The sequence below is a fragment of the Myripristis murdjan genome, chromosome 5 (assembly GCF_902150065.1).
Source record: "Myripristis murdjan chromosome 5, fMyrMur1.1, whole genome shotgun sequence".
In the NCBI taxonomy this organism is placed as follows: Eukaryota; Metazoa; Chordata; class Actinopteri; order Holocentriformes; family Holocentridae; genus Myripristis; species Myripristis murdjan.
The window spans coordinates 24,819,394-24,844,514 of NC_043984.1; the positions used below are offsets into that span (position 1 = coordinate 24,819,394).

Consider the following 25,121-nt stretch of genomic DNA (forward strand, 5'->3'; position numbering starts at 1 on the left):
TCTTATGAAAAAGCACCAGAGCTTTCGCTCATGTGTCTAACCCTAACCCACTGTCAATAAAGAATAACAACACTGAAATTAAGTGGACTGCAAATGTATACTTAGTACAAAGTATACTACAACTACAACAACTTAAAACACAGCATTATTCTTGGAAAAGAAGAAAAAATAACCAGGAATACTGAAGCCTGGAAGCTTAAGTCTCACATTGTTTTTTCACCTTCAGTGAAGTCTGGTCTCTCTCCTGATTTCTTGCAGTCACTTATCAAGGGGTCCAATCAAACAGTTTGTCAAACTGCTGTCCCTGCAGGGTATGAAAGATGTCTCTGCTATATGAAACAGATTGTCAGTGTCTCCAATAGTATTTCTTCTCTGGTTTCTGATTAGCTGCTGAAGTGAGTAAGTGTGATATGGCAGGACAGGTTAGAGAGGTGAAGAGGGATGGATAGATTGAGGGATGGTGGGTGGGGGTTGTGCGATTAGCCTTGAGCTGATCCCTTGGGAGCAGATGGTGAATGGAAGCTTATCTAGACACCTTGAGTCCCTGGAGCCAGTTTGTGTCCACGTTGCAAGGAGTAGCAACGTGCAAGCTGAGCAACACTTAGTGAGGAGGTCCATGACTCTTCCTGTCAAAGAGACAGGTGAGTACCATTTCTCAAAAGCATTTCTCACTCTCAAGAGGCTGATACCAGGATGTGCTGAACTTCAGAGTTGTAAATAGGAAATATAGCTCAGTAATGGTCTCTGTGAGCTGTAAGTCCTCTTACAAATCATCCTGGTTAAAACTATGGAACTATTTGTGAGAAGAAGGCATGGCAGGTCCATTACCTCCTGCCACCTATTCTAAATGCAGTGTACTGATATCTGTAGACTACATTGAAATAATTTAATTAATTTATTTAAATATACATTTCCCATTGAAAATGATTCCGATGGGTTGTAAATTAAATAAAATTACAAAAATCAATAGACCAACATATACTGTGTGCAGTCAAATGTGAGTAGCTTGGCTTTATATGGTTCCTAACGCCAATCTTCCCTCTTAGGCCAAGACTATATCAGAATTTGAGCAGGACTTGGCATCATGTTGCTGAGAGTCGCTGCCACTCTCCTGCTGATTTGTGTGCAGTCTCTGCATGCATCCGCCCTGCCTGCTGCATCCTCCTATGAGTTCACTGCCTACAGGATGCAACAATACAACCTGGCACAACATAAACATGGTAAGCTGATTGAAGAGAAGGCCATGCACCCTAATCAATACTGTGAAGAAGCATAGCTGCTATATTTATTATTATTTAGTTTTGCATTTTCATCATGTGTAACTGTATTCATTCATTTTGTGTCTTCAAGTGTTTAAAGGGGAAAATAATGTCATAGGGCTGAGTGAAAATGATACTGGCTTTCAGCTGAATCATATTATAATGATATGGTTATTTTGGGATATTGTGACATGCAAGTCATCTGTCTAAATTACTTAACTCTCTGACGCAATGCACAAGGCATGACACATTTTAAGGAATATCACTTGAAGACTGAAGAGTTCCATTTGACATCACATCTAACATTACCATTCGGTTCAATAGTTTAAACATTAATTTGGTTAATTGACATGTGATTTTGCATGCATGGGTTACATTGTGATACTGATCAATTTTGTTAAACCCTTGTGAGTATTTTGATATTGATTTCAACCATGCCACTCAGCCCTATGCCATCATTTTCCAAAATCTATATGTTATTCCCATGTACCAGGATAGGTCAATCAACACACACAGACTATGACAGAAAAAGAACCAAAAGAAAGGTTGGAGTTACTGTGGTAACTCGTGTTACAGCAAGAGTGACCTGAGTCATTGTGAAGTTTATTTAGCTACATGACCCGATCAAAATAATTAATAAATAAATAAATAAATAAAATACAGCCAAGGGTGATTAATGTGCCAATCCAATCTGTTTTAACTGACTGATGAGACTGAACTGTGAGATCTGATGAGTATTATTTGATCTGCCACTTGGGTTAAGCAAAGGAGGAGAGCAGAATAGCCATTTTTGGTCATAATAGGGATAACTTTGGCAATGAAGCAGGAGTTGACATGATGCACTGATAAACTGATTTTGGTGAGGATTATCATTTGATAGAAAATAGAACCTTGTCTATATGTTGAACCTTGCCCACTTTATTTGTATCCTGAGGTTGTCGTGGAGCCATCGTGGTGGCTGAGGCACGCGCAGCAGACGAGCCGGTGCTAACCAGGCGCTGTGTTATCATGAAGGTGCCAGACTTCACCACAGAGAAATACCTTGAGGCCCAGAGACAAAATGCCGCTGCCATACTGATCCTGTTGCCCAAAAACACCTCCACCATCCCTCATGACATTATACAGGTAACAACTCATCAGTCATAGAACATCTCTGTGCCCCAGGACATGCTGTAGGGCAACCACAAAAAAAAAAAAAAAAAAAAAAAAAAAAATCAAAACATCTTTTCTGTTCCACCAGACACAATTCAGGAGGCAATTTGTAAATGTTATAATGTTTTTGTGCTGCATCATATCTACTTCAGCTTTGTCTTTTGTGGTGTAATTAATTGTAATTAATTTTAAATGTGGGGATGGACAGGAGTATTTTAATTTCTTCCTAATTAGTGACACAGGACGGGCTAGTAAATCAATGTGTGCTGAAAAACATGGAGGAAAAAATCCTATCTTTGCGCAGTTGCTCACACAGTCCCTCTCTCTCCCCAGTCCTTCATGGTGAGTGAAAGTGAGGCCTTGCTGAAGGAGACCATCATGCCTGTGTATGTGGCGCCTGAGGATGAACAGCTTCTCTGCATGTATGAGGAGGTCAAACAGGCCGCAGCCACCCGCACCTCTTCTATATTCATCCGAGGTGAGAAAAGCAGGAGTATACACGCGTGGATTGATGGATGGATGGACTATGTATGGTGGGTGACATGATGATTGACACAGAGATGGTTAAATTTAACATTATATTACAAGAGAATCTGTATGTTTATACTATGAAAAAGACATCCATGATGGATTTGAAGATGTATCAAGAAAACTGGCAGAATGAGTAAAAAAGTCAGGACAATTCTATGACATGACAAAAAAGGGAAAAACTTAGATAGTGGTATCAAAAATGGGATGTATCATGTTTATTGTACTGAAAGTAATATGTTCTCTTCATCGGCAGTCCTTCGCAGTATGGTTACAGCTACAGCATTTCAGATCCTAGTGAGCAACAACAGCCCTATTAAGGCCATCACTGACAACACAGTGGTCACACTGGAGGTGAGAGAAAATCCATTTTTTTGTGCAACATAAGTAAAACGCTTTGATTGACGTTATTGAAATTTCAGTCAAATGATGGATGTCCTGTGAAATGTGATTGGTCCTCACTAGGGCGTGCTTCCTGGAGCAGGGGAGGATCCGCCCACCATCGTCATTACTGCTCATTATGACTCCTATGGGCTGGCTCCGGTGAGATCTGTCACTTTTGCCATATAACATAAAACAGTAATTACTGTGAGAGGAAGATTGTTCACATGGTTCGAAAAACTTCATAAAGGACTGCTATGGAAACTGTCAAATGATTTGACCGTCCCTCTGTCTACTCTGCCCCTTTCATTTGCATAAGACTACACTTAAACCCCAAATCCCTGGCTAATGGCAAAGTATTGTACATAATCTCCAGATGTCATGATAAAGTCTAAGTCAGTAGTGTACAGCAGATGTTACTTACTGAATTTTGTAATCCATTCCACTTCTTTTGGTTATCAAACCAACCATACCTTATTAATATGTACCAGCTTGTGTGTAAAATGCACAAATTATGTTTGTAATTATGTTTATTTATGTGTACCACAGTGGTTGTCACATGGAGCAGACTCTAATGGCAGTGGGGTCACCATCCTACTAGAGCTGGCACGACTCTTCTACAAGCTTTATAGCAACCCAAGCACCAGACCACAGTGAGTTCCAGTTCTTCTTAAATCGACCTTTTAACATAGCAAATCATATGCCATTCCTCGACTACTTTCACCATATAGTGCAATGCTTAATTTTTCAGTATGGGTGGAACCGTTGGACATGAAATTCCTTACCCGGATGTTAGTCCCATATTTAACTCTGTTATGCAGGACAGCACTCTTTCCTTGTAGATGGATACTGATATAACTATTTGCCTCATTATTTCATTATTTGAAATAATGGGGCCTATCATATCATCAAATAAAGAATGCTTTGATAATAGCTCCCTAATAGCTAAAAAGCTTGAATGTTCAATCATACTTGTTCATTCATTCAAACTTTTATTTATTCTCAAGGGACACTGAAGTCACCCTCATTTGCAATATTGCCAAGATTCAGTTTCAACCAGCATGTGAATTAAAATGACCTACACTTTTGTCATTGGTGTTTCAGATATCATTTAATGTTCTCCCTAACTGGTGGAGGCAAATATAACTTCCTTGGGACCAAGAGATGGATTGAAGAGAACCTGGACCATGCTGGTAACATTTTCCTTTTGTCTTTTTGCTTTAAGCTAAGAGGAGACATCTTAGATCTTAACTATTTCAGTCCAGGTTTTGGCATCGTGATGCTAAATAGAATGCTTAAGCTTTATAAAATATAAACCCATATTACAAGCAAGTAAACATTAACTGTCTGGTTAAAACATGATTTAATTTATTCCAGCCAACCTTTTTCTACTCAATCAGAATCCAGCCTGCTCCAAGACAATGTGGCATTTGTTTTGTGTTTGGACACGCTGGCGAATGGTGATGAGCTTTACATGCATGTGTCGCGCCCTCCTAAACCTGAAACACCTATGTATGCTTTCATTCAGCAGCTGGAGGAGGTAACGACCACAACTGTTAGGAGTAAAACATGGAAAAATCTAATCTTAGCCCTCATGCACTTTGGCACTTAAGTAAACTCCTCCATTGTAGGTGGTTTCCTCCAGATTTCCTTGGGTGAGGATGGGAATGGTTCACAAAAAGATCAATCTTGGAGAGTCCACAGTCGCCTGGGAGCACGAGCGCTATGGCCTCCGCAGGATCCCGGGGTTTACTCTGTCTCATGTGGAAGATCCCAAATCTGAGCTCCGTGGCTCCATACTAGACACCATGTAGGTGTTGAATTCTTTTTCTGACTATAATGTCTAGATATTTGAGCTATCGAAAAACCTTGTCTGTTTTGAAAATAAATATACTGTATATGTTGGTTGTGTTACCTCCCTAATTGTACTCAAATGGATGTCCCCTCACAGGTCACAAGTGGACTTCAGAAAACTCAAGCGTAATGGCATAATCATAGCAGAATCACTGGCTCGGTATATGTACAACCTCTCTGACAAGGTGATTAAATGTTTGAAACCTGTATTGCATGTAAATGAACACAAAACCCCAGAAACAGTGGTTTAATAGTTTGTTGTATATCCATAACAGTGTCAGTCATATCTACCTAATCATCAGCATCTGTATGGCTTGTTTTCTTTCACAAGGGTTCACCAAAAGATGTGCAAGTCTTCAAAGGCCATATGGTAAGGCTATGGGAGAGACTTGATATTAAGTGCTGACCTCTGCTGTTTCTTTACCAGTATTACAATACATTTGTCCTGCTGCACTTTAATCTTGTTAATTTGATTAAACTGAAGAGTTTATATATGGTGCTTGCAAAATATATTGACTGGGCTATTAGTAAACAACTGCGATTCATTTTAAATATATTCAGAAGGTTAAAATGCGTTACATTGAAGCAAAATGAAGTGCTATTTGGGGTTGCAGAAAGAGATCTCAAGGTTCAGATTATTTCCAACAAGTAATTACAATAATGATATAATTCTCAGACTGGGACTTTATTTCAAATATTGGTCATTAAAGTTATATTCATTAGAAACATTAATTATCATAACATAGCTGTTTATGCATCAACACTTACAAAGTTTTCCATATTTTACTCTGTGTTCCTGTGCCTAAATCCTCTGACACAGGACTTCCAGGACAGTCGTTTAACCAGTTTGATGTCTTTCCTGACATCAATGCCCCGGGCCACCCAGTTACTGGACAAGGAGCCCCGTCAAATCCTGCTAGTCAACACACTGGAGCACGAGTTCAGACGCTACCTACTGCAAGTCCACAGGCACACCTTCCGACAGGACAAAAGGTGGCTAATTTTGTAGTAGTAGGCAAATGTGTACTGTATGCAGGTGTGCGTGGATACCGTATATACCTGCAAAAACAGGCACACTCATATTCAGTCAGTATACACACATACAGTACCCTCCTCTGTGGACATGGTGTTATCATGTACAAAGGACCATAATCATCACACTATACCAGGTTATTGCTTGCTGATTAACTATTTTAATTATTGTCCTTACAGGGAGCCTGATATTACCTTTTTTGATCAAATGAACCAACCAGTAATGATGTACAGGTAAACCTTGATGTTCATATTTACAGTCTTTTTTGTGTAAATGGTAATTTGAATATGAAACTAAGATGCTTGTTGCTTTTTAACTTAACCAGAGTGAAGCCTGCAGCTTTCGATCTCTTCTTGGGTGGCTGTATTGCAGGTTATTTGGGGATAGTTTACTATGGCATTCAGGTGTGTGCATTTACTCATTCATGTTGTCTACATGGACATATTCATTGTAAAAAGCAGATAACTCGCATGTTATAATATTTTTGTCACATACTTGCAAAGGGCAAATGTCAGATGAGCCAAATAGATAGATAACACTTAATGAACCAGGGTTACTTGAGATGTGCTCATGTGTGTTTTTTCTTTTACAGAATTTTGGCTATCTCTACACAAAACTCAAAGCAGCAGTGAAATCAAAGCATCAGTAAATAAGACTGTACATACTGAGCCTGTGACCAGTGCTTTGAAGCATGAGGAGACCCAGCACTGCCCCCGTTGGACTTTACTGTTCCACTGGTCGAGCAGAGCATGAAAGCAATACAACATGAATCTTGTAACATTTTTTTCAGCGATGTATGCTTTGAAATCTTTTATAATTTATATTGTATTGGATTTCCATGTTGTTTTCATTAAAGAGAAATCCATTGTATTGCAAATTGTTTTTAATATGAAAAAACAATAACAACCACACATAATGCCTTTTTAGGAGGAGATGAAATTTAAAATAAACAAAGAAAAATAGGGGACAAATGTAGGGATGCAATATGTCTTGCATCAAAGTAAACTGACTCAGGCAACACAATCTAAGTAGAGCTTGGATTTGGACTTGATTTGAACACCCGTTAAGGACATCCCTGCCATATCATTACCCTGACTCCACATGTCCTCTGCTGTACATCTGTTGACTTGGACTTGACTGGATTTGACTTGGCTGTCAAGCAAGCCCCAGCCATTGCAGAGAGATGAACAGCCAGATCCTGTCACAGATAACTCAGTTAGAACAGTGGAGACACAAAGGGACCCTACAGTGCTCGGTGAATTATTGATGGTCATGAGGCATACTAACTGTGAATAGAGGTGACCTTGGGTGGTGGTGGGGGGTTCATAGAAATCCCATCCCTCCTATGGCTGATTCTAATTCCATAGATCTGATAAGACCGTCTGTCTTTGCTACAAGGCGGCGAAACAGTGTTTGAGATCTGTGCTGGCCAGTTTGTGAGGGCCCACGGGATCTGTGTAATGGATAGTGAACGCAGGTGTGTGTGTCTCTGCAGGGGGCCTTGGGCTTAGCTAGAAGTAGAAGGATTAGTGGCTGAGTGCTCAGGTATCTCTGAGTGCTTTTCTGCTTCGACAAGGATGCTATCAAGCTGGTTCTGACACCAACATTCCAGACTCAGATTCACCATATCTGGAGGGGAGCCACAATATATATTGTTTACAGTCCCTTGTGTTACAGTAGGATCCAGGCAGGTTTTGTAGCTATCAGTTTACCACAGGCTTTACTTTTACTTTATTGGTTGCATGCAGAAGGAAAAATACTGTGACAGAATGCATGTAATTGGAATGCACAAAATTGCATACACACACAAAAAGGGGAATTTATGGCCTATCAGCAAAATAGGTGGCTTGCATATCCCAGTAACAATTTTGAATGGAAAAAAATAAGATAAAACCACACTTGATTAGGGAAATCATGCAGAAAGAAATCTTAATGGATGTAAAGTTGTCGGAGGTCAAGTACGAAGGAAAGGGAGGAGCTACGAGGTCTTAGGGGTGGAGAGCGGTGTTCATAAGGTTCAGGCAGACTGGAGGGCAGCAGTGGACAACATGATGGCTCCGCAGCTTCTCATCAGCACATATTCAGAGCAGTTTGGCCCTCCTGGCAGAGTGAAACCAGCAGAACCTCGACCAACCTCAGCGCACCGCAGGAACAAGCCCCATCCCCGGCTGGTAAGAGGCAGAACAGATCACTGAATAAACTTGCCAAAAATGAATTTTTACAGTTACTTGATAAGGATAGGGAAATGTTTTCTGACTATCTAATCTAAAACTTTTTCATATGAAAAAAAGTTGAAAACCTCAAGAGAAAATCAACCCCCAGGAAAAAATCATTCATGTAAGTCATAGTCGTTAAATCGAGTTATTTTTAACTTTTTTAATGCAGGGGAAAAGAGACAGGGAAATTTACAGAAGGTTCATGTGAGGGCAGACTGTACCTCTTGTGTTACTTATTGTTGTTGCTTTCCTCATTGTTGTTTTTCATTAAGCCAGACTAAGCTCTTTTATACTAATTGGTGGCTGGTTGTTTACATATCCCTGCACCGGGTGAAAACTGTGTCCCATCCATTATTCACTACTTCCTCAATGCCTACTATCTATCCAGATACAGGGCAAACAGAGCCAGGAAGAGCCTACAGTATGTCCATCCTAAAGCAAAACAAAGCTTAATGGTTGTACGATTGAAATGACAGTAATGAATTTTGGTGAGATATGTATCAAACTCAAAATACACAATACCGTTACCATGTAATAACATAATGGTATCACTATAGGATTATTGAAGAAATGCTGCCTGGGATGAATGTCCATGGCATGTTCAATTATGAACTCTCTTTTCTTCTTCTTCTTCTTCTTCTTCTTCTTCTTCTTCTTCTTCTTCTTCTTCTTCTTCTTCTTCTTCTTCTTCATTTGTTTCCCAGGACTTCTTGCTTCCCCGGAGTCTTCAGTCCAGCTACAGATCACCAAAGACAATATTACACTCCACACCTCCTGTGGATGTCGGCCGTCCCCTCTTCCCTCCTGTCAGAAACCTGTCCTTCCATACCCTTCCAGGTACTGATGAATCTCAATCTGTCTGCTCTTAGTTTGTCCACTTGTGTGGGTTTTGGTTTGTGGATACATCACTGTTCCAGTGTTATTTGAGAATGAATTAATCTAAAAATATTACTGTAGTGCACCTTGAAAGTCCAGATATACACCAATGTATGTCATGCCACTATACAGTATAGTGTGTAAATGGTGATGCTGTCTTGCTTTGTCTCCTCTAGCTTCTCTGCCAGTAAATAAACTTGACATCACTTTAAATGCTGTGGACACAGGCAAACCTAACTATATGCCTCTTGGCAACCCACCCACAATACATGCTCTGCCCTCTGCTGACGGATTGAAAAAACTACAGCTGGATAAATCTGCTGTCATTAATGGTCACTTCCAGATAAGTTTCAGGAACCCACCAAGGTAACAGTTCAAAGGTCTCATCTGTTGGCCAGGTTATGATGACCACTGAATTACGCACTGTAAAGGTCTCCCATTTTACTAACTGGTCTGGATTTTGTCCGTGCCTACACTTTTTCCTTTTGATTGCATGGATCATATGGATTTGCTCAGGCCCTTCCGGACAGATTTCCAGAGAAATGCCCATCCTTCCTCAGCACAGCAAAAGAGGTGAGAATATGAATTTTGTGTGGCCTGTGAACCTTGACCTTACTGTACAATTAATGAGCATTGTTTCCAGTCATTCTATCACAGAGGTCTTCACCGGGATAAATTAAAAATGCTGTTGCTATCAGGTTGTTGCTATCAGAAACAAAACATAAATTAAAAATGCTGTTGCTATCAGGTTGTTGCTATCAGAAACAAAACAAACACTAACATTAAGATAATAATGCACTGGTGATTTTGCAAGTCTTGATAATAGTGATAATGCATTGTGAACTGACATTGTTTCTGACAGGCAGCTCTCAGCCACTCACCCTCAGATGAAACTCCAAACTGAACACCACCTCCCACAGACACAATACCGGAGGCCCCATTCCACTAGTGTGCTGGATTCTAGGTACATACTCAGTTTAACATTAAGCATTTACTAAAGAGAGTGGCATTGGGTGGCAGGTGGCTGGTGGCCATCTTAAAAAAAGGCCTTTCCATCCCAGCTGTCACCCTGATTCTGGGGAGTCTAAAAAAAATGTTGCTGATCGGAAATTTATGATATCAAATCTTCCATATCTGAGTTCAAGTGAGCGCAGCATGGTGTTTGGAAACTTGTGGACAAATTCAAGAGGATGAGATTATATGGTACTGCACTTTTTCTCTGTCTCACAGCAGTCAGTACCCTGTAGGCTTTGCATGGACAGATACACTATATCATTAGAGTGGAATATGGAACACACATGAACTGAAACACTGCACATACAACCATCAATTCATGGAAAACCTATAGAGAGAGCATTATTGCAAAAAACTGTGCCTCTCTTCTGTCTTTGTGTGCTGTAATTAACGACCACTGAGGCCTAATGTTTTGTGTGCTTTGCTTCAATGCATTCGCGACAGAGGTGGCTACAGCTGCTTCCATGTGGTAAAGCCCTACCAAGCTGGACATTTCATCATACACCCGGAGTTTGTGTCTGAATGCCTTCATTAAAACTTGCTCATTAGAGCACAGGTTCTCAAAATGGGGCCTGTAGACCCCCCTGGGGCCCTGTGGAGGCTCCACAAGTCCCCAAATATGGAATAGTTCAGTTTCACTGTTTATTTCACTAGAAATCATCCTTATGAGAGAAAGTGTAAGACTGACTAATCCAATTCCAGGCAACACTCACTACTGTTATTTTTGTGTGTTTAAGTGTGTCTACTGATTTATGGAAATGGAGTCAGAAATTTTAGGCAATATGAATATAATATTGATTTTGTTCATAAGAGTACTTCTAAATGTAATGGGGAATTCTGTGTTCAAATTTTATTTCTTGTGACTTGTTTTCAATAATAGCATGTTATGCTGCTGTTGTTGTGACTTTGTGGTAATTGTGTGTGTAATGTCTTCAGTGTGTGTTAATAAAGTGGATGCTCTTCCTAATGGACTACATTTCCCGTGTATAACTTGAGGCAGCAGTGGTATGGGTTGAGTTGGTGGGCGTACACTAGGCGGAGACGCAACAACATGCCTGAGTGTCTTGTTCCTATTCTGGAAACTGTGGCAAACAAGTCCTGCCTGGAGCGGAGGGGCTGCTGCTGCTGATCGGTAGGCAAAACTAGTTTTTAAAAAATAGCTAAAATACGGAACCGATCAGTATATACTAGTGTCATCGATTTCATGTATGTTTTTGCCTCATGTTTCTAGTCAACTGCACACTACCCATCTGGGCGCATAACGGCTCTCTATAGCCCATGGACCATATGTAACAGAAGTTGTGGATTCATTAAAACAAACTTTTCTACACGTCAGTCATCGAGAAAGAAAGCAAATAGCCATTGTTCATACTAACGAGTGCTCTGTAATATTCTGCCCGATACACTGTCTGTCATAATTTAGTTTATTAGTCGAATAAATGACCAATAAATTGCCCTGCTGCAGCGCGCACGCACACATGCACGCACACATACGCTCTCTCTCTCTCTCTCTCTCTCTCTCTCTCTCTCTCTCTCTCTCTCTCTCTCACACACACACACACACACACACACACACACACACACACATATGCACCCACACATCACACATAGAGCAAGTGAGACGTTCTCAGGCAGTTGTTTTGATTGTATCAGCATTTCGGTGTTTGTTTTTCACCATACAGATAGTGAATCGGCTGAAACAGCAGATAGAGATACTCCGTAACCACATCATAAACAAAGACCTGCTTCAATAGAAAACTGACAGTTCTCTGTTTTTTCTATCTCTACCAAAAGACCTCTAATATCTGAGGCACGCTGAGCCTTATAGGTAGCTAATTGGTTAACACTGCAAAAACGCAAAATCTTACCAAGATTATTTGTCTTATTTCAAGTCAAAAATATCTAATTTCTAGTCAAAATATCTAATTACACTTAAAATAAGACATGATCACCTCAGAAGTAAATTGTTTTTAGACAATTTTCACTTGTTTCAAGTGAAAATTTACTTGAAACAAGTGAAAATTTGCTTGTTTCATTGGCAAAATTTGCCAGTGGAAAAAGTGAAAATTCACTTGAAATAAGTGAAAATTAGCTAGAAACAGTAAACAAATTTTGCCAATGAAACAAGCAAATTTTCACTTGTTTCAAGCAAATTTTCACTTGAAACAAGTGAAAAATGTCTAAAAACAATTTACTTCTGAGGTGATCATGTCTTATTTTAAGTGTAATGAGATATTTTGACTAGGAATAAGACATTTTTGACTTGAAATAAAACAAATAATCTTGGTAAGATTTTGAGTTTTTGCAGTGAAAAAACTCACCTGTTGTGTCTCTGCTGAAACAAATAATGTGTATAAAAGATGCTTCATGGGGAAGTTGTCTGAATTTCTGATTACTTTGTAAAGCATAACACCCTGTTACATTATATATACAAGTGTTCTGATGATGATTTTTATTTCTCAGGTTGAGTTTCCCTAAACCAAGCGCCCAGCAGCTCTCAGAGGAAACCAACAGCTCTCTGTTAACAATGGGTTTATGTTATCACTCCTGTTGCCGGGGTGGAAAAAAATCTGTATTAAGGCTAGTTGAACACAGAATTAGTCCATAAGATTGCTAATTAATACCAAGCATCCATTATTATCGACCCTTGCCGTAAGCACAGACCACAAGAGTCAATTGCAGTTAAGGCAAGTCAGCTAGCAGGGAAGCTGCAGAGGACAGAACTCCCTTTGGTCTGCTCCTCTGCATCCTAATCTAATCTATTCTGATTTACCATAGCCACAATAACTAACATCAGCCATTTAATTACCTACAAGAGCTTCTGCTGTATGCCTGCTGGGAGGGACAGGCAAATTTTTGAGCAACCAAAGTGCACATAAGTCTGTCTGATTTTGTTCAGAAATTACTGTTTATAATGCAACTTTTTGTTTTGCCAGATTTGTTAAACTGTCTTGTGTTTGGCTAGGCTGGACCAGGAGGGTACATTCACTTTTAGCCATTAATCTAACTTAATGGAGCAGGACGTATTGTATGTGTTCCTCTCCTTTTTGGCAGTGGCGGAGCTCTAAGGCTTAAATCCTTTTTGCTGTTACTCTACTTCCTTACATACAAATGAGTCCTCTTTCAGTTGGACTGATACATCAGGATTACTGCTGTGAACCCCCACTTAGTCCACTTATGGGTAAATGACAGTAGATTTGTTTCAAGAGCACAAAAAAAAAAAAAAAAAATCTTTGAAGTTTGCACCTTGATAGTGTAATATGTCCAACGGCTGCACTTCATCTTGTGGCTATGTAAACCAATGGTAAGAATATAATGGAGGCTTCTGAGTTGAGCAATGTAAAATAGAAGGCACTAAGTTGCAAGTCCACATCTTAAATGTGTGTTTATTTGGATAGGATTGTTTTCCTTGATGTCTCTGATACTCAATTTAAAGTCAGTTGTTTCAGGTTATTAACAGTTGGTTTGGACAGACTCCAGCAACAAGCGAACATTTAGTAATAATAATTTACTTTATTATTAACACACTTTTCATTAAAACAAAATTGTTGTGGCACAGCCAGGGCTGCAGAGCAAATATTGCACAAGGACCTAGAGACCTGACTTTTCAAAGTCTGTTATCTGCTATCTGTTATCTTTTATCTCTTTCTCTCTTATGACATGCAGGCAAGCAGACAAAAATGATGGGGCCGGAGTGCAACACCAACTGAGACAGCCTGCACAACACTTTGTATTCCCTATACAGACTCGGAAGCCTTGCCTGGAAAACATCCCTACTAAGAAGGAAAAATATCTATTGTTTGATTTTGAAAAGATCAGTTGGGGGAGTTGTTTGAATAAAGACAAATCATGTACCAAGTAGTACCAGGAGGAGCGGGTGGCACAATTACAGATGTTATCCCAAAGCAAAAACACACCAAGGACACTCGACCCCTAGTTGGAGCTGGAGTAATAGGGTTGGTGCTGGTGATTGCGGCCGTGACTGCATGGTGCTATTACATTGCATCTCTACGCAAAGCTGAGCTGCTTAAGACTCAGCTTCTGGATCTGAACAAAGATGGCTACATCATTCGCAACCAAGGGGGGTCAATTGTCTTCAGAATGGACTTCAGGTTGGTATTATTCACTCGTGGTTGTACAGTTAGAATTGGATTAATTCAGATATAAAGAAATGTAACATTCCCAGTGTGGGAATATTCACAGCTGTAATACTTAAACAGCTTCACTGACAATATAATCAATGTAGATTGAAGCCAATATCACTTCATTATGGAATACACTAGTTACACAGTTTCATGCTATAGAGTTTATTAATACATTGCTAACTGTTAATAAATGCTCAAATTGTTGTGTAACAGCTGATCAAACACCCACCACACTATTGTTACTTTGGTGTTGTAATTCTGTTCTGTAATGTCCTTTGTCAATTAACTGTTATGTCAGAGGAAATGTAAGTTAATAATGTAATGGTTCTTGAATTGTGTCAGGTCTGGGACCCTGGATTTAGATTCTTGCTCTAAAGAGGGGGAGATGCTGAGCTGTGGCCGTACCACCGACAGAAAACTGAACTTCTTCATTGAGACGGTGCGGCCCAAAGATACGGTACAGTGCTATCGTGTACGTTGGGAAGAACTGGTTCCTGACATTCCTGTTGAGCATGCCATGACCTACAAATTCTCACACTGGTATGGTGGTGCAGTGTCAGCAATTCAGCATTGGCCTATATCCATCTCTGGCCAACAGGCTCCCAAACCTTTTGTTACTAGTGACATTTACTCAAACCGCAATGAGTTTGGTGGAATTTTGGAGAGTTATTGGCTTTCATCCAATGCTACAGCCATCAAGATCAATAATTCTGTGCCCTTTCACTTGGGCTGGAATGACACAGAAAAGACAATGTACTTTCAGGCACGATACCATGACAGTCCCTTCAAACCAAACCCAGGGGAGCCACCATGTGCTGAACTTAGTTACAGGGTATGTGTGGGCCTAGATGTTACATCCATTCACAAGTACATGGTCCGCAGATATTTTAATAAACCAAACAAAGTGCCTGCCAAAGCCATGTTTCGCCATCCCATTTGGTCTACTTGGGCACTGCACAAGACTGATATTGACCAAGAGAAACTCTTGACGTATGCTGCCAACATCCGAAAGTATGGTTTCAACTGTAGTCACTTGGAATTAGATGACCGATACACCAGCCGCTATGGGGAATTCCAGTTTGATCCAACAAAGTTCCCCAATGCTTCAGCCATGTTCCAGAAACTGAAAGCAGATGGATTTCTAGTGTCGCTCTGGACTCATCCATTTATTAACTATGACTCAGACAACTTCCATACTTGTGTCGAGAGAGGGCTGTTTGTTAGGGAGCCTACAGGCCGACTGCCGGCCTTGGTGCGTTGGTGGAATGGCATTGGTGGCATTCTGGATTTCACAAATCCAGAAGCCCGTGATTGGTTTGCCTCCCACCTGCGTTCATTACGTTCCAAGTATGGGGTGTCATCCTTCAAATTTGATGCTGGTGAGACCAATTACCTGCCATGGAAGTTTAGCACAAGGACTCCCATCCGGGATCCAAGCACTTTCACAAGACGTTACACAGAGATGGCAATTCCCTACAATGATCGTGCAGAACTTCGCAGCGGCTACCAGTCGCAGAACATATCTTGCTTCTTCAGGCCGATTGACAGGGACTCTGTGTGGGGTTATGAGATGGGACTCAAATCCCTCATTCCCACAGTGCTCACCATCAGCATTCTTGGCTATCAGTTCATTCTACCAGACATGATTGGAGGGAATGCCTATCAGAACCGTACAGATGGAAATCGTGCATTGCCTGATCGAGAGCTCTACATCCGCTGGCTGGAGTTGTCTGCCTTCATGCCCTCCATGCAGTTTTCGATTCCCCCGTGGGAATATGACAATGAGGTGGTTGAGATTGCGCGGAAATACACAGCCATCCATGAGAGCATTGTGGCACCACGGGTGCTGGAGCTGGCTGGTGAAGTGCTGGACACAGGAGACCCCATTATACGGCCCCTGTGGTGGATTGCCACAGGTGATGAGACGGCCTATAAAATAGACTCCCAGTTTCTGATTGGGGATGACCTCATGGTAGCACCAGTTTTAGAGCCTGGAAAACAAGAGCGTGATATCTACCTTCCGGCTGGCCGCTGGCGAAGCTACAAGGGGGAGAGATTTGATATTAAGGAGCCATTGCACCTCACAGATTATCCTGTGGACCTTGATGAAATTGCTTACTTTGTTTGGGTTTAACAAGAATATAGATTAGATAGCCCATGCTTCAAGCTCCATGCTCCAGTTCTCCTTTTGAGACAAGCTCCATATATTTTGCTTTTATGCTTTACCATAAGAAATCAGTGGCAATAGAGAAAATCATTTTTTTTTTTTTTTACTGCAAAAGGATTTTAAGTTGAAGTCAAATTGCATTACAATTATGAAATTGTGTCATTTTAATAGCTGTTTTTCGATTCCCATTTCATTCAAACTATTGAATGAAATGCATTTTTTTGTGTAGCTTAATGTACAGAAGAGTTTTAACGCTGCATTGCCAAATAACTATGCAATGTCTTCCATTTATGACATAAGTCCATAGATTATACTTTTATTTAAACACACAATTTTCTATTGTCACCTGAAATTGTTTAAAGGTCTTAATGGTTTATTTAGAAAAGTAATTGTTGAAAAGGGAATATGCAAACTGTGAATTGTATAAATTATAACTTGTTCATTTGGCTTTTAGTTTTACTCTTAGTTTTGAAAGTTCTTATAAATGTATTCCATGCAATATTTTGGTCAGAGTCTCATAGCACTTTGCAATTAAAAATAAAGATTGGGAGGATGGTGGAGAGGGGCCATTAATATTACAGGAACCAGGAACTGGGTATACTGATTGTGAACAGACATTTATTTCTCAGCTTAAAACAAACTACTGTATATCTAGCAAAAATCTTGCTTTGAATGTGCCATCCTATTCAGTGTATGACTGCTTTGACATTAATGACTTCTCCTATGTCTCTCCTCATAGATAATTTTCTTGATGCTCCACTTAGTTTGAATTGATTTAAGTTTTATAATTTGTTTTTGACCTGTCAAGTTTTAAATTACAAACATGCTCACATTTTACAGACAGTGATTGTATCATGGAACTACTCCGTAGCTTTAGTATGTTTCCTTTTCTTGAGCATTAAGTGTTTAATGCATTTTCTCAGGTAACAGCTTCCTCAGGTTCTCATAATCCACTGCTGACTGCAGATGCAAGTATACAGTTAGGGATGTTAGTGATATACCGACAAAAGTTTGCTGTGTAATATATTGAACACCATCCTCCAAATAATAAGCATTGCATTACTAATAGTTGACTATAGTGTTTTGGTTTATATATGCATATCAATATGCCTAGTTAGTGGTGCTTCATTGAATGAGTCCATAGATGGAATTAATTTAGCAATCCTTAGCTATCAGAAGGAAAGGAACAGTGTATTTTGTTACCTTGTATTTTGTAGTATACTGTATAAAGTATACTGTGAATGGGGAGGGAAAGTAATCAGGTTGCCCCTTGCACTTTCTATTCAGAGTTGCCCATCAAAATGAATTAGACCATTTCAAATTACACAACATGAGAAGCAAATACATCTCACAAAAGTAATCTTTACCTCAGTGTTTCATATGAACTGGTAGTATTAAGATGCAATACTGTAGTTTAACTGTGATCTATTTTTTCTTTCCCAAAATGGGCCATGTAGCCTGTTGCACTGATTACATTACTGCAATAGTCCACTTCAAGTTATTCAGTGCAGCAGCATATTTGTGGATGTAATAATGTACAATTATTTGTACACTTTTATGACTAAAAGAAATAGCCCCTCACTCATAGCCAATATGCCAATGAAAGTTTAAGATTTGACTAATCAGCCGTTACAAATCCCCCCATAGAGAATTTTTTTTTTTTTTTTTTTTTTTTTCCCCCCCTTTAAATGAAACTAGAAAGTGGAGCAAGTTGACACTTTCTCTCCTGAATTTTCATAAAGGAGTATCTCTGCAGATAGGAGTAGCTCCAAATGGCAGGGACAACTTCAGCCATAACCCTAATACTAGCTGTAGCCAGCAGTGGAATTATATCTTGAGGAATCCTCAAGCATTTCTGCCTAAAAGGCCTCCGCCCACATGTGGTTGAAAACCCTCCCAGTTGGAGGACTCCTGTCTGCAGAGATACATACTTGAACTGCCACTGAGTTGATTTTTGAACAAATATTGCCACATACTGTATGCGCTTTGTATCTTATTATGTGTAGTGATTGACTGAGTGATTTATTGTTATTATTTGTCAAGTTGGTAGGGGCGTATACTTGGTCAAGAGAGGTCAGCAAGCATGTGTGCAGTGGAATATGGCATTTTCAAACCAGCCAACACGGGCTGTCAGAAATGCCACAATCTGGTCTCCTAATCTGGTTGTTGACATTGCTTGATTCAGAGCTAGCCACTAGTCAGAAAAAATGAAGTTTGGTCCTGATTGGGTAAGACAGACATTCACGTTTGCATTCACAGTAATGGACAGGCTGTTCAGGGTGTTTACCTCCATGGATTCAAATGGAGGACTTATACAAAATCAGAAATTAGAATTTTTATTTATGGTATTTGGAGATGCTGGTACTCAGTTAATTCCAAAACCACAAAAAATTAGGATCTGATAGCTGTATATGTTGATTTTGTTCCTCATTTACACCTAGTGTTTCACGGTGGTTATAATCCTGGTGTAACACCTGAAAATATACATGGTGATGAATCTCCTCTGCTTTTTAGAATATATGCAATTGAGCTGCACTGCTGAGCCTAATTATTTCAAGCAAATCTGGATAAATGATTTGGCTGCCTGAAATGGATGTCTGAAATGGCATTCCAAATTCATCCCATCCTAAATGCTTTATTTTGTGTTTCCGGATCTTTAAAAAATGTGATTGATCCACATAATCTAGGAACAAGAAACAAGCTTTTTTCAAAATTGTAAGTTTGAGTGTTGCTGCATTTGGATATGGTCTACGCGGTAATGGCATACACGCAGCTTGTATACAGTTTCAGTGCCTTTATCACATTATTAGATAACAGCTATTTCCCCCCTTTTTTCCATTTGTTTTTCAGAGCAAATGTTTTAAAATGAAGCCTGTCTAAATATTTTTATGTTCTTTACTCAGAATAGTATTCCCAGTAAAGAACAGGGTGCCATTTTTTGCCAATTTTTCTTGAAATTTTATGGGCTATAGCTGTTGGAAGTGTCTTCTTGTGGTTTTTCTGTCTGCCTGAAAGGGTTTTGATTGAGAGAGGGTGGAATTGCCTGTACTGTCCAAATTAAAACTCTCCGGAGTTGTTTTCTATGCCATGTGGAACTGAGTGGGAGTGAATTACTATGCATAGCAAAACTGGTTTAACCGTATATTTTGTAATTATATATGCATGTAATAACACATTTGACATTAAAGGGATACAGAAAAAAAAAAAAAAAGAACCTGAACAGAACTGATATCTTGCTGGAATTGTCCTTAAAAACCATCAGGGACTGATATTTTCATTGTATTCAGTTTTTTAATTGTATTATTTTTTTTCAAGGAATCAATGTTATGCCTTTCACGCTTTTTGTAGACCCATGATGAGTCCCACTGGGTTTTATTTGTGACTTATGACATGGTTTCATCATAGCCACACTATTTATAGCAATTCTCTTTCAGCCTGTGGGCCAGGCCAACAACTAAGACTATTTCTGTCTCAGACTATCTTGCTTTTTGAAAAGCTTAAGAGGCTGTATCTTCAGTTGAATGTGGTCTAGCTTTTGGTACTACCCAGTGCATACTTCCTTCCCTCAGGTTTTTATTATTATTATTATTATTATAAGACTGCATCCTTTTGCATGCAAGTGAAGGACATTTATTTCAATAACAGGTGACACTAAAATTTGCATGTGTTACTAAAAGAATTCAAGTTTCACTTTTGTTTCTGTTACTCAATTTTTGTTAAACTGATTGTTAATGGGATTTTTTTGGGGTAAATATTACATGATACAAAAGCTACTTACTTAAGGTAACAATGTACTGTGTGTGATGCTGTGTGTAATGCTCAATTACTGAATTTACTTTAAAGCAATCTCTAATTAAATACCAAAATAAAGCTGTACAGCTGTATGCAAATCTTTAGCTGTAGTCATAAATGTATGTTTGACTTCTAATGACATATCAACAGCTTAAAAAAAAAAAAAGGTATATGGACAATAAAGTCAATGAGCTGACCTTAATAAGTGCAATCATTGAGTTAATGACCTCTAACCTCCTGCAACCATTTATGCTGTATGTCTGCAGCATGTGAAAGCAAATGTGTCTATCAATTCACTGTTGAATGAAATGCCCTTGGGGTGGGGGGTGAGTCCAACTTTCTGATGCCCAGCTCATCATGGGCTAATAATAACAAGGTGATGAAGCAATTATGCAGGTTACTTGGAGGGTGCTTTCAGATCAATAAATCATCTGGTGATTCATGATGTGAGAACAGGGAGCATGTGATATGAAACTGTATAGATGACTAGACACCTAGAATACAAAAAATAAACATAGTAAGTGATAAAAAAGAATATTTGTGAGAAATACAGCATGGAGCATTATTTGTTTCAAGCTGAAAAGACCTTGCTGGGCTAATTATTACAGAGTATAGCCAATCTTGTTTGTTTGGGGAATTTATTCCATTCCACAACAGCAGGATATGCTTCAGAACTACTACACTTTGTTTGCCAATGTCCCATCTTTCTTCAAAATTGATCTTGACTCGCAGCCTGCGCAGGGGAGACATACATTCATTGATTAGCTGTCTGTGTGTTGCAGGAATCAATATTATTTGTCGATTTGCTTTCTGCAATCATATTGTTTGGTTCAGCCTATCTTTTCATAGACTGGCCAAATTATTTATGCATGAGCTTGGAGAGGAGCAGGAACATTTCTAGAAGAAGGGTTGCAAAAGAGCATTCCATTAGAGAAAAGGAGGACTATTTTATACCAAGGCGATAATATAAAGTATCATCAAAGTGATTATTCCTCAATTCTGTTTGTGTTTGTGTGTGTTTTCCCATATCCACTTAAATATTTTATCAATTTGTTGATTATTTAAAGAAGTTGCAGATAAGAGAACAGTGTAACTCCTTCATTTCATATTCCAATCACAATGGTATGAATAAATAAATAAATAAATAAATGAATAAATAAATAAATAGAATCAACATATAAAGATCATAAGTCATAGGTTCAATATCTGTGGAAGCGTTCATATTCAAAGTATAATTTGAAAAATGAAATCTGTAATGATGTTTGTTTTGACCATGTGGTGCTACAAAAGTCCAGGAGGGTGCAGTGTAGCTTCACTGATGAATTCCTCCTCTGACATGTCAGTGGACCATGGTCCAGATGTGACACACACACACACGCACACACACACACACGCACGCAGGCACGCACGCACGCACACACACACACACACACACACACACACACACACACACACACACACACACACACACACACACATACACCAGGCAGGACACAAACCTGGAAGAGTACTCCCCTCTTCCTTCCCCACCTGTGAGCCCACCTGTGTGTCCATCTGCAGAGGAGAGATGCCAGTTGTTCTGGTTGTGAGCCAGTGTGTCTCAAGTACCATCCCATATTCTTCTATGTACCTGTCCGCTCGCCTGTCTGCCTTTTCCTATAGCACATCATGGCTAAAGTCAGAGAAGTGAGAGGACTTGAACAACAACCTTAAAAAAACATTCCTGATGTGCATGAAGATGATGAGTATGCACAAATTACACCTTTGTAATTTCTACTCAAATTTTTGCTGTCAAGCCTCCTCTGAGCAAAATGTTCTCAGCCGTTGGAAAGATTTGAGAATATTTACTTAAAGAATGAATGTGAGGGAATGAATGTATGAATGCATGATTTCATTACTTGAAACATGTGTCTGTGTATGAGGCATGCCAAGTGCCCTGTGCCACCAAATATTTGACACTTATAAGCTGCAAATGCAGCTATGGCAAACTGGCATTCATTCATTCATTCATTTTACTTTTTTAATACTCGTATGTCCACTTGTTCACTCAGAATATTGTCAAATACGGAAAAGCATTAGGTGAATGCTCAACCTAGTGAATACAATATTATTATTATTGTTATATTACATTAATAAATCAAGTGATATATGAGTCAAACAATGATTTATATTAAATTGGTTGTCTGAGAAGAAACTGCTAGATTCTTTTGGCTAAGTGTAGAGTGGCAGTCATTAGAGATGACCACAGGGGAAATAAAAAAAGAAAGACAGAAAGAAAATCCCATGGCTGCCGTGTGTGATCTGAGAATCTTTATCCGCAACTCAAGGCTTTTACTCCACAACTAGAATGACCTCACATCTGGTGCAGCCACGGCTTGTCTGATGGGAATATTTCTGTCCTCGCTAGGTAACAAATAAACCCAACACCCTGGAGACTGGTCTTGCATCTGTTTATCTTTTTCACCTGTCTGTTCCCCACACTGCATCAGACTGACACTCCTCTGCAGCATTTGTGGATTTCAGAGGTTGCCTCTGGCGTTACAGGGACACAGATACTTGCTGTTGGCCAGTGGCAACACTGGTTAACTCCAGTGCTGGACTGGACATGGATGGGATGTGATGATGTGTACAGTCAGAGAAAAATGGGAGCACCTATGCAGACATGCTTACAGAGTAAAATTAAGAACATGAATAAGTGAGCAGCTAAGGATGACAGGGAGGGCACTTCCTCTGTGCTTTTGTCAGGGTAAGAGGTTGGATGAAATGTCAGGCTTCGAGGAACAGATGCATAATTGAAACATTGCGTTGCTGCAGCAGCAGTGCACAAGGTTGTTTGATTGATACCGTTTTAGAACGCTCCTGTCCCTTCATGCTCATGGGGCTTACCTGAGGAGAAACCAGGGGAGGGGGAAAGGTGCTTAGGTGGCTCATCTGGGTTTTGGAGGAAAATTGGTGCCATCCATCAAACAGCGCATTTAACAAACGCCAACGCAGGGCTGGCCAACAAAGGATTCGTATATAAGGCGGTGAACTGGGGAACGTGTGAGGTGCAGGGACTGGTGAGGGTCTATCAATCAGCCAGTCAGCTCCTTTATTTAACAAGCGAGGGCCACAGACCCTGAGGGCCACACTCCATATTCTGGCTGGTTGGGCTTGCAGTCTTCTTCTGTAAGAAGAAGAAAAAAGGAAGAGAGGGATGAAGGCAGGAAGGCAAGAGGGACATGAAGGGATTGGGGGGGTGCATAAGGGTTTGGCCCGTGTCCCCTGGCGTGCCGGTGTGCTTCATCTTCTCGGTGCAAGGGCCTGGAACTGCTGCTTGATGGGATTTTCAGCCCTGTGGCCTCCGCTGTCCCAGCATCCATCTGGAGGGCTGCCGTGTGCACAGCAGAGAGCCAGCCACTCAGCGACACAGCCATAAAGAACAACCCGTAGGCCAGCCAATGCCACTGATCTGAGGCCCGCAGCTCTGTTCAGTGGACAGGCCAACAGTCAGTGGCACACATTCCTGTCAGGGACACACACTGATCCCAAAGCTACTGTGTGCTCAGTGGAACAGAGGACACACTCTGTGAAGCAGCCCACATCCAACCACTGACTCCTTCAGAGCTCAGAAAATTGGAATGGAACAAGGACTTCACTATTCAGCAACCTTAATGGTGTGGAGAGAGAAATATTTCTCTCTCTCCCTCTCTCTGTCTGTCTGCCTCTCTCTCTCTCTCTCTCTCTCTCTCTCTCTCTCACTCTCTCTCTCACTGTCCGTCTGTGTGTCTCTCTCTCTGTCTGTCTGTCTCTCTGACTCTCATCCTCCCCCATTTTGTGTGTATGTTTGCGTACATTTTTGTCACAGCAGTGGCATATCTGTCTTAATTTTTGCATTGTGTGCACTGTAATTTTTTTTTGTTAGATTTTCAAGTTTGTTCAGCATTCAATAAAATAAAGATCCAATAACAGAAGCAGTGTACAGTGCTGCCTTGCAGAAAATGCAAATGAATAGGTAATAGCGACACAAATTTCACAACAACCCTGACTTGAGTAAGCCTGTTAGGAGGCTTATATTTATATGGCTGCAATAAAAGCCTCCATGAAAATAATGCCTCCTTTGCATGTTCATTCAGACATGGAGGCCATCTCCAAGGGGAAGTAGAATTTAATACCAAGAGGCTCAGCATCCAGAGCAATAACATCAGCGATATATAATTGAAAATCAAGACCAAATATGCAAAGACAATCATTACTGGCTCTCATTATTTGCTCCAATTTATGTATGCCCCAGGGGACACAGTAGCAAATAATAGATCGGTATTGCAGAGAGCTCAGGTACTGTACACACCAATTCCACATTAGTAGCAAACGTGGATGTGATTCAGCCTAATAGAACTGATATGACTGTAGAAAGTTTGGACTGAAAATGTTTTTGTTTCTCCTCAGGGCTAGACAGCATTATTAGCATATTTTTCTCTCCTGACGACTGTAAATTCAGTGAATGTAGCCCTGTGGTGGGTAAGGTGGGCAGACGGCAGACTGTATAAATAAACAGAGTCTGTCTGAGGGCAGCACTGTGGCCCCCACCTGCCCACCATCAATCAATATTACAGCGGCCACTGGCAGCCCAATCGCCCTTTTATAGGCTTGTGAAATGATCAAACATCTGCTCATAACCATGCTTCATATATAGATGTATCATACATGCAATATCAAATCCTG

General features: G+C 40.1%; 2 protein-coding genes across 3 annotated transcripts; both read left to right on the forward strand.

Moving 5' to 3' along the window:
• The first annotated feature begins 526 nt into the window (after positions 1 to 526).
• On the forward strand, positions 527 to 7,077 carry LOC115359785 (nicalin-1). Of its 2 annotated transcripts, none has more exons than XM_030052412.1 (16): positions 527 to 641; positions 1,047 to 1,220; positions 2,194 to 2,384; positions 2,745 to 2,889; positions 3,196 to 3,293; positions 3,405 to 3,482; positions 3,870 to 3,973; positions 4,425 to 4,513; positions 4,721 to 4,860; positions 4,952 to 5,130; positions 5,272 to 5,359; positions 5,506 to 5,544; positions 5,995 to 6,167; positions 6,387 to 6,440; positions 6,533 to 6,611; positions 6,800 to 7,077. In XM_030052412.1, the coding sequence occupies exons 2-16, from the start codon at positions 1,085 to 1,087 to the stop codon at positions 6,854 to 6,856; spliced, it is 1,650 nt and encodes a 549-aa protein (XP_029908272.1). In that variant the 5' UTR covers positions 527 to 641; positions 1,047 to 1,084; the 3' UTR covers positions 6,857 to 7,077. The 2 variants fall into 2 exon arrangements, with proteins under 2 accessions (XP_029908272.1, XP_029908273.1); XM_030052413.1 differs by having other exon boundaries at positions 534 to 641; positions 1,053 to 1,220.
• A 4,335-nt stretch (positions 7,078 to 11,412) lies between these two features.
• On the forward strand, positions 11,413 to 16,607 carry myorg (myogenesis regulating glycosidase). Its single transcript, XM_030052100.1, has 3 exons — positions 11,413 to 11,445; positions 13,980 to 14,425; positions 14,801 to 16,607. Exons 2-3 carry the CDS (start codon positions 14,163 to 14,165, stop codon positions 16,590 to 16,592), a joined length of 2,055 nt encoding a protein of 684 aa, XP_029907960.1. The 5' UTR covers positions 11,413 to 11,445; positions 13,980 to 14,162; the 3' UTR covers positions 16,593 to 16,607.
• The last annotated feature ends 8,514 nt before the right edge of the window (positions 16,608 to 25,121 follow it).